Source organism: Crocodylus porosus, unplaced genomic scaffold (assembly GCF_001723895.1).
Source record: "Crocodylus porosus isolate Cpor-Errol unplaced genomic scaffold, CroPor_comp1, whole genome shotgun sequence".
Lineage (NCBI taxonomy): Eukaryota > Metazoa > Chordata > Crocodylia > Crocodylidae > Crocodylus > Crocodylus porosus.
The window spans coordinates 53020618-53031518 of record NW_017728906.1 but is presented as its reverse complement, the minus strand read 5'-3'; the positions used below and the strand labels follow the sequence as shown (position 1 = coordinate 53031518).

The following is a 10901-nucleotide window of genomic DNA, read 5'->3' as shown; positions in this document are numbered from 1 at the left end:
GGCTATTGCTCTTCTCCTAGCTCTCCAACAACCCCCTGCAATTTAGCAGTGGCTGTGACAGAGATAACCTCCCCTCATTTCTGACTGAGGGGCACATTATGCTGCAAAACCAGAGGAAGCCAGTCCCTGACAGCCATTGCAGCATCTACATGCTTCTATTCCAGCATAGAAATCAGCTTCCTCATTTCAAACATGCACCCCAATTTCAGAGAGCTTTCATATCTGGGATCACTATCTTGGTCTGTCATTTCACTAGTGTCTTCTGTATGGACATTTCAATTTAAGTGCTTCCTGGGACAGGGCCACTGGAGTGGGTCAGACAGACAAGAAGTTATAACTCCAGATGACTGGCTATTAGTTCTATTTATGAATGCTTAAGCAACATCAGAATAATTAGCTTGGAAGACTTGTTTAATCCCCAGAAAGTACACAGAACTGGTTTGACTGTCATAGGGCAAAGTCTATCAACATAGGGAAAAAAAACTACTGGAGAACAAAGACCATTGTGCGTTTAAAAATATTCTCAAGGATCCAGATTATAGTTACAGAAGTGGAGCATAGACATATCAGAACCAGCAGTCTAGCCCAAAGATCAAGGTAGTTTAATTCCCACTGTTTCTCAGACAGATTGTGCAGCCAGACCTGACATTCCACACTCTTCCCAGCATCTAGGATGGTTAGTCAAAAGCTAATTAAAGGGCATGTTTAACACTGTAGTCAACATACTCAGAAGCTCATCTGAATCTGAAGGAGCTAAGTATAATAGAAATTTAGGTGAGGTAGACCTATGTTCAGCTTGTCAGAAAAAGACAATAGAAGCAAGAACCGGCATATTAATCTTTTTTCTGGTTAATGCAACGTTGATCATTTAGGGAATAGGATTGCATTATTTCCAGGTAGCAGATTGTTGATCCTATTCTTCTTTACTGAAAAGAATGTGCAAGAAACACGAATACACTCTCGACACAGCCTGGTGCCAAAATAGCATTCAGATACACATCTGTATCTATGAAATAAAGAAGTGCTGTACTGCTGTTGACCACAACTGGGAAAAATTTCACATTCCCAGTCAAAGCTCAACCACTAACCTTCCTTTTTTGTGTTGCTGAAGCAGTTTATAGGGCTATGAAAATGATGTGTTATTGTTTCCTAAGTGTTAGCGCTTACATCAGGAACTAGGGTTTGGTAATACAGCTGGGTTTCAGTTGTGCAAGAGAGTACTTTTTAGCGTGATAAATAAAGGCCAAGGTGTCCCTGGTGTAACAGCCAACATTAACATAACACCTGGAAATGTAGCAGAAGAACTATTTAAAGCGACCTGTTTGGCTTCCAACTGCTACAGATCATTCCCAGTGTTTTCTTCTTTTAGTGAAAGTTTAATGATGATTAAATTCAACAATAACCTTTCATGACTTCCCTCTCTATCTCCCTCCTTCCCTCCCACTCCCAGATGTTAACATCTCTACAGTTCTTCCCTGTTCACAAATCTAAACTGAGAAAGAACAAACTGAGTTAGAACAAAAACCTCAAAAGGTAATCAAATTGTTTTACACTATTGATCTTCCTGCCAAATGCCGCATTCATCACTGTATCTTAATGCAAGGACACTCCTTTCTAAAAGTCATATGTAAAGACATAGGTAGCCAAAATCCTACCATATATTAAAACTGCATTATTAAGTCAGTCAATGAAGTCTGGTCAATTTAAGACCAGCTTTTAAAGCTTAGAAAATAAGCTTTTATTATAAAAGCTAACATCACCAAAAAATTTGTTACTGTTCTGGTTTGGGGATTTTTTTTTGTTTTGGTTCATGTTGTTCCTCTGCCTGTTTGTTGGTTTTAAAATTCAGTTGAAATAGTGTCTTAAAAATAATCTTATAATCTGCTGCATTTGTAATTCAAACACTGCAGCATCCTGCTAGAGCAGGAGAACAAAAATTAATTTGAAAATGACATATGAAAATTAAATAGACTATTCTCTTTGCCCAAATGGAATAAAGCATTGGAAGTAGGAGATATCAATAGTGAAAGGAAAATTATATTATTGAAATGAATTCTGACCATTGGAAGCATCCTTGTTACCACCAATAAGGATTTTGTTTTTTTAATATGTTATTTCAGTGACCCCCAGCTAAAAAGTTATTCTAAAGTGCTGTAGGTACTTAAGTGATAAACAATTTTTTCTTTTTTTTCCTGTAAATAATTTTATATTTATGGTGTTTGCTTTTTTAAAAACACTAGCAGAAAGAAGTATAAGAGTGTGAAAGTGTGAGAGAATGGGTGTGAGCGTGTATTTGGTGGAGGCAAGAAAGGGAATGGCTAGAAACGCAGAAGTCCATATGTTAACAAGGAGGCTTCTTGTAATAATCAACAGTCTACTAAGAATAACCAAGAACATCCAAGAATTCAAGGGGTTCCTTAGATTTTTATTTCTAAAAGCAAGTCTGGCATACTTTCAGAACATTCTCTCTTTCTTAACCTACCTCTTTCTTCTCTCTGTCAGCTGTCTGCAGATCTCCTGCCACCGAAAATTCAAGCTCCCCAGTTTTTCCTTCAGTAAGGTAGCATCTGCTGTTGATGACTGTTCAATAATCTCTTCACCGGTTACGTTCAGTGTTTTGACAACAGTTTGCTGTCTTCCAATGCCATCCTGGAGTTCCTGAAAGATATCAAAAAATGTCAAAAATGAAGAGCCATATCTTTTTATTCAAGGATAGATCAAAAACACTTTATTACATACACGTCTGACAGAAAGAGCTCTGTGTGAAAGTTTCTATCCCAAATGCATAAATCCAAATGTGACAAAACAGATAGGTGCCTTTTATGTTCACATAACACATACCTTTTCAGTGCAGCTCTTTATTTCCTTTCTTTTTTCTTTTTTCCCCCAAATACTCTAGCATGCTAAACAATGTTATAATGTTATAATGTTCTAATGGGAAAGTCTCTTGAGCAAATTCAATTCTGTGTCCCCACAGGGATGCACCATTTTTAATAGCCTACCCAGTGAGACGAAATTTAAAAGCAAGCAAAGTATTTGGGTTCCCTATTAACTGTCAATATTAGCATGGAAAAAGTAATACAATATACAAAGAGATTGTTTACATAGCTAAAGTACTTTTCCAAATCCCTGTGTAGACTAGATCCAACCCCAATTGCACGAGGCATAATAATCTATTCCCTTACTCTTCAGAAAAATTGTATTCCTGAGGGAAACCTTACTTATCTTGCTTCTGCTCACACACACTGAACTGCAAAATTACTCACAATGTACCCAGATACTGCAGATAGTTTGATACCCTTCACTGAACATACTTGGAATTTTTTTCTGTATCTTTCATCACTAAAACCTCAATACACAGTTTGTCATCTTGATTAATCATTAAGCAAGTGCAATCTTGAAAGGTGACTTAATTTTGCACTTTGTGCTACTGAATATAAAGTGTGTGTAGCCATTAAAACAGAATCATCTTATCAATGGAGTTAGAGTCATATATTTAGATAAATACATTTTCATAAATAAAAATATCACATCCCTTTTGTCTCCTTATTTATCAGTGCAACGAGAATGACTTTTCCTTCTATAAAATTCAAAATTCATTAACACAAAACTGTAAAAGAGTTCTGATAAAGTAAAACAGGTTCTGATAAAGTAGATACAAACCGAAAGAATGTTAAAATTACTTCGCAGTTTTCTCTGGATTTTATTTTTTTTAATGTGGTTGCAAGGCTAAATAAGTATACTAGAGTTGTATTACCCAAGTATACCTGAAAGAGTTGGTAATGATAAACGCAGAATTTTTATATACATTTTTGCAGCCAGAAAGTGGCTTGCGCATAAAGTTAGCTTATTGTTATTTTTCTTTTTATATAATGAAATATTTCACCATTAAGATAAAGTTAATCTTGTTACGATTTAATTTTTATGATAATTTGATCAGCCATTATTAGTGTTCTGGATTTAACCATCTATTTTAAATTTTTTATTGCTTAGCATAAATATATTGAACATACTGGTCTCATGATTTTAGAACCTAAATTTAGTATAAGGAAAATGCTTATGCAAGTTGTTTGTGGAAAGAGGTAACAAAAGAGTGAATGATGTGTGTATGTGACAACGTGAAGGAAGACAGCCCTCTTGCAGCAGGTAAAAATAGCTTTCTGTGGTTTAATGGTTAAAGGCTGCAGCAACGTTGAGTCAGCAGTTAAGGATTACCAAATACTAGATCATGCTTCACCCTCATGGCTGAAGACTGCGAGTAACGACCCCGCTGAAGATTGCAGGCAGCAAAGCTAGAAGATTATGAGTCATAGTTGCAACATATTGTATAGGGCGGGGGTCATAAGGTGGAGGCTTGACATACAAAATGGAAACTTATCATTACTTTACAGACACAGGCTTAAACCATACAGTATTAATATGAAACAATAAATATCAATGCAAAAAATGATAGGAATACAATATAATACAAACATAACAGGACACTATTTACAATATACAAAGGAGCTTATTACAATAATAGCATACAAGAACCTATCTTAGCTTACATAGTACTACTGGTAATCACTTATAAGGGATAGAGAGAAAGTCAGAAATGGTTAGGGGAAGGGGAGGGAATGTATTTCAAAATAAAAAAAAATGAAAAACTAGGGGTTTTGCTACAATGACTCTTTTCCCCTGGCAGCAAAAGACTCTATGCATGCTAGCTATCCAGTAATTTATTTAGAATTCCAGATTGATTTTGCAGCCCATATGGGTTTGTGTATCCCAAGCTGTCATTATCTACATGACTTGAGTCATACCTTGTGTAGACATATCCTAAATGAAATCTCCTTGACCATTCTGCTGCTTTGATCTAATCCTCAATAGAAACTAGTTTACAGTTACTTCCTTTTCAGGTATTCTTTTGTTTTCAAATTTAAAATCAGACACGGACTTGTTGCAAATACTGAGAAGATAGAATACAGAGCCAGTTAAGGGGATACCCATTTTGGATATCCCTTAAATCAGAGAACTTTTATTTTATGACAGGAATTCACTTGCTATGCTGCAAATTTATAATACCCCGGTGTGCTATACTGTAAACACAGAAAGCTTCATAAGCAGTGTGTATCACTGACAGATCTGGTAGCATGCTGAACAATATTCCTGGCACTACAACATTGGGAAAGTTTGGACACTATTTAGGTTCTGCATTTTGGATGGGTCATAGAAGTTCTTAGCCCCATGGAAGCACATGTATGGTCTTCATGGGCTAACTATCCAATGAGGAATTGAAAAGGTCAAGGGAGTGGAAAGCATGATGTCCAGTTAACAAAACCCCCAACTAAGGCCTGATTAACGGACCAAATTATAATCTCATGAAAATCTTTACATCTCCCATCTGTGATCAGTGGGCTTTGTCCTTGCTTGTCTAGAGCATCAACCTGATGCATCTAATGGGTCTTTAACAGGTGTAGATTACATAACATAAACCCTCTGACACCACACATTAATTACCAGACTGACAAAAGACTTACAAAGGTATAAGTACAGGAACATCCACATCACATTGTTTTTAATTTATAAGAACATAATATGAAACTGAGTTTAGATACTTTAGGGATGAAAAGCAGATTATCAAAAAGTGAAGGAAAAATGAATGGGCAGTTTTTAAGATGATGGTGTACCCATTTTTTTAGATAAATGTCAATAATTTCATTTTACATCTCACAGTTCTGAGAAGCTGGCCCAAGTATAGTCATTGCCATTAAGTGATATATTTCAAAAGTAAGTATAATGTGATGGCAAACAAGAGTCCTTTTCAAAGCTTCAACATTTAATTCTAGCAATCAGCAGGAGAGTAGCAAGTATTAAATTAAACTTGGCATTTGGAGAACAAGCAGCTGCATAGAAGAGGACAACAGATGCAGAACAGACTATTGTCTAAATTAGTATTTTTACAATCACTTTTTACTAACTGCCCAAAAAGGATGTGTTGTAACCTGGTAGAAATAATTTCTTTACAGAGGGATGCTAGTCTTCATCTGTTGTATCTGAGTATGCAGAATAAGGTACCTGTTATTTGCTTGTTGCTGAGTACATATGGAAGCAAGCTATCTGTTCTGGAGCCTGTTAAACTTTCCTCCTATGGTCCACAGTATAATTTAAAAAATAATGGAAACAATCTTTGAGGACAGAATACATATATCTTATTACTGAGATATAAGAATAGTGTTTTAATGGTGCATTTATCTAATATGAATTACAATGAAGCATTTATATTTCTTTCCATCAGTACTAAATACATTCATTATGATCACTGCAACGGAAGTGAATAAAAAATGAATTCCTAGTGATAAAATATTTAAAAAATATTAAGAGTTCTAGCTCAGGGCATTTCTGATTTACTTGTTCTACTGATGTTTCCAGTATTTCCACCTCTAAACCAATAAATCTTTTGACTCTTCTGTGAAATCCTATGAAATACAAACTTTCATTTCTGTCCAGGAAAACTTTTACAATCTTTTCTCTGATGCATGATGAAGAGTGTTTGTACCCGAAAGCTTGCAATTAAAGAAATATTTTTGCAAAAATCTTGTGAGCATCAATTCACAAGAAGAGAGTCTTTGAAAAGAGAGAGACTTTTAATTTTAAAAGTGAGCCGCGCCCTATGCAAAGGATTATTCTACTGATTCCACCCACATGCAATAACCTAATACCTTTAAGCACCCATTGGCACATCTACACATTCAATTAATTTGCAGGTATAAATTCCAGCTCAGTTTGTGCTGCAGTCAGCTGCTCCTCGGCTCAGTGTCTTCACGTGCACCAGTGACCACAGCAGATAGAGCCAGTGTGGAGCAGCCCGAGGCTGGCAGGGGGTCAGCCTTGGGATCCGGGTGTCATCATCAGGTTGCAGAGGGGCTGCTAAAGTGCAGGGCTGGATGAAAGGCTACTCCCATTCTTTTACACCCTCATACCCCAGCCAGCCTCATTCGCTGTCTACACGAGCATCCTGGTGGAGTTAATTACTCTACTGCGCCCTTATACCGGCACTCATGTATACAGTGATGCTTTACTGAGCAGCTAATTAGTCAGCTCCACAGTAAAGTGCTCATGTAGATGCATCCAATGTGTTGCAAGACTAAAAGGATTGCAGATTATTTTCAGGTTAGAGGTTGGTTGCTGGAGAGAATTTGGGGCAAAAATGAACTCTTAATAGGGAAATATTTATTGGGTAATATAATCATTTACCTTAAAATAAAAGTTTCATATGATCCACCCCCCTCCCCTATCCCACTCATCTCCTTTAATTAGTTTGGAGAGGTTCCACTAAGTTTTAGAAAGTTGCAGTAAGTATCTTAATCTTATTCCATTTATGCAGCCTCTGCCCCATAATTCTACTTCCTACAAATTCAACCAGATCATTTTCCTTTGCCTTCATGTCCCCAGTTCAGACCTCTCTACCTCATACCATAAACAAGCCTCTATTCCTAAGCAGAAAACACCTAATATTTAACCATCCTTTAAGCAATTGCTGGTTACCTCTCTCTGTTCACGTTATACATAGTGGTTTTTCTATTTTGCTAATATAAGAGTGGGTTTAAATCTTTCAACTCAGACATTCCTTTCCACTGGATTATAGCCAGCCACTACACTCTGATCATGCAAACTCTATAGCCTTCCTGGCCAGAAGTGTCCCAGAATGCTTTGCGTTGTCTCTGAACTTGTAAGATTTTAAGACAGCAGCCAGCATAGGATAAGCTGTAAAATCTTCCAAGATGAAGGGACTGATAAAAACATTTTTTTCTTTCTTTGATGTTTTAGATTTCTCTCTCACTCTTTTCATGAGAAAGGGCCTATGCTAATGAAACTATAGCTTGTCCGAACTCAAGCAGTTATTGTCCAGGTAAATAACCTGTTATTGGGAGTACTGATATATCTTAGGAAACCTGCCTAATTGTAAATAACATGTGTACCACTGGTCTGACAGGTAGCAGGCTCTTCAATCTGGATAACATGCAGTTTAAAATAAACACCCTTTTCATGTACAAAATATGCAAAATTGCATTTTGTAGCTGAGGTTTTAATTGCACAGTGCTTGAATTATAGAGACAAGGACAGTTACATGGGAGAAGTGATAGTAGTTATGTACCAAGGAGAAGACATTGTACCCATAGTCTTTCACCATTTATCTCCAGCTAACAACCTGTTGCACCTACACTTTTTTTTTTTTTTTTTAATTATAAGACCTTTCTACATCAACGTAAATCTACTGTCAGGATTGTTTGTGTGCAAATCACAGGAACTTGAAGGAGTACAGAAAAACCCTGGTTCTTTAACTCCAAATCCTTTAAGGTTCATTGTTGTAGCATGCTTTCCTAGGGTAGATGGCAAGTCCATGACAGTAATAACCACTGGTTACTTGCAAACAAAATATTATTGTAGAGCAAAACACTAATTAAGGAGGTCTTAAAATAAAGTCTCTGAGCTCTTCTCCAGCAACATTATTTAACAGCCTTTTAAATAAGCCACCCTCTTCTCCCCCACAAGCACACATAATTTACTCCATGGCTACTAAATGATTCCACCAATGAGATCTATTATAGCTACAGAATTAGCAAAAGAAGTCTTTTGATTTAGTCATCTATATATTATGCAATAGTCTTTTATCATAAAAAATGGTGGGAATCAGCTAGCTCCATGATTTTGGGGCTCACGGTCCAGGATAAGAATGGAAAAGTTTTCACTTTGTGCTGGACATCAACACAGCTGAGGTAGTGTGGATTTTGATTAGAGAGAGAATTCTTCTGATCCTTTCTATTTCATATCATTGTGTAGACCAATAGCTCACCGACAAACTTCTCAGAAAATTTTCCCTGAGATGTTATACAGACAGCATATCAGAAATACACTTTCCACATGACTTTATGTGAAAAAAGGGTGGAACATTGTTCCCTAATGGTCTAACCACAAACTAAGGAGACGGATTTTTGTTTTTTTGTCTTTTTACATTTCGCTAATAGGATTAGTTAATTCAGCATACCGGTATTAAAGAGGACAGCCAGGCATGCATTAGTTACTCCTTTTATGCAGACATTCAAATAATTTCTATTTATTTGCCAGGGATCAGTAAGAAGATTTTGTATACAATGAAAAATGGTCCATGTCTTTTCACAAAAGTCAAAGCAGAACAGAGCCAAGAGACAAATTCATTCTGGTGTAAATAAAATGTCATTGAAATTGATGGGGGCACGTCCACACCTATTTAAAAATATGGCATTGTTTTTATTTTTGTTCTTCTGGCCCCAGAAACACCTTTTTACATCATCGTAAATGCAGCCTCTATTCAGATTTCTGGCTTAGCTGAAAATGGGGGGAAAAGTTTGTTATTACAAAGGAAGTCTGCTTTAATTACATTTTCAGCCTTATTTCTGAATTCCAGCCCCCACCTCGCACCCTCCCATATTTATTGGGCTCGCATCTAAACTGAAGCTCTAAATATTGAGGTTTAAATATCAGTATTAATCACTACAGAATCCAGAAAATATGTGCATAAGGGAAGCCCAAGGTACAGTTATTAATAAACAAAGAAAGTAGTCTGAAAAAGCAAGAAGCAAATTTTCAGGTTTTTTTTTTTTTTTTTTTAAGATATTCATGTCTGTTTACTGATCCTTAGTTAAAACACTTTCTGATTATGTCATGTGTTAAAGAACTAAATGAAGGTCTTCTCAGCCTCCTATTGACTGGAGTTTTGAAATCACATAAAAAGGCATTCTCCTACAAGACAGATATGAACGTCACAAAAAAGGATGTAGTATTAACACCTAAGTAACATGTCTGTTTTTGCCCCACTACTCACTAGTATTATTTCCCTCCTATATCATTGATTATTTTTGTGTTATTACCTCACTTCAATTCTGGTTCATGCCATTTCCCTTATCCTGCATTTTACTTTTCACTGTTTTTTCTTTTTGTTGCTTTGCTTCCCACAAGGGATGAAGAACATCAATTTCTAACTGAAGGCCTATGAAAAAAAAGTTTACTGATAGGGGCTGCCAAAGGCTGGTCCTACCTCCTACTGAGTCATATTTACCCTTATCCCTTCTGGTAGTATATCAGTGGGGAGTGGTTGCAACCGTCTCCCTACTTTTGGGCTACATCTACTACTCAAAGTTTCTTCTCATTATAATACTTCTATTTATATTTCTCTCTGGTCATTGTACCATACTGTTTCCCATCTATTATAAACTTCAGCTATACACACTGTTTAGGAAAGTGTACCTATGCACTAAAATGCAGTTGCTAACAGCACACAGTTACATGACTGACAGTTTTGTGAAAGAAAGTGGAAAATATCCAATTGGAACAATGTGGGAAATGGAGGTAGACAGCCTTTAATGACCCTTTCAGGTATTTAGACAAAATAATCCTCAATTTTTTGTTGGAAGGTGCTATTTGCAGTAAACCAAAGAAGATATGATTTCTGTTGTAAGAGTTAAACATGCAGTAATAGAAACTGCTGTACTGCACAGGAACCCACAATGATTTATGTGGAATGGCGGTTTCTGAGATTGAATGATTTCAGCTTCATTATAGGGATAAAAAAATTCCATAGTAATACACCACTTGGAGAGAAGTAGTAACTTCCTCCTGACCACAGGTGATTAAGTTTCATCAGCTCTCAACATCCTGAGCACAACCAATGACATACAAGTAATAATAAGCAACATCAGGCAACAACATCCTGATGTTTAATAAGTTAACTAAAAAAAGCAATTATAAAAGTAAATTCACAGATTCATAGTTTCTAGGGTCGGAAGGGACCTGAGTAGATCATCTAGTCTGACCCCCTGCCATGGCAGGAAAGAGTACTGGGGTCAAACGACCCCAGCAAGGTGTTCATCTAGCCTCCTCTT

At 36.5% G+C, this 10901-nt stretch overlaps 1 protein-coding gene across 8 annotated transcripts in view; it reads right to left on the bottom strand.

The window, feature by feature from the left end:
* The window catches only part of DMD (dystrophin), a 1922593-nt gene that overhangs the window by 717642 nt on the left and 1194050 nt on the right, over positions 1 to 10901 (bottom strand). For all 8 annotated transcript variants that reach the window (XM_019529123.1, XM_019529125.1, XM_019529122.1 and 5 more), the window contains one exon: positions 2483 to 2658. In XM_019529123.1, coding sequence (XP_019384668.1) covers positions 2483 to 2658 — 176 coding nt within the window. The remainder of the gene's footprint in view (positions 1 to 2482; positions 2659 to 10901) is intronic.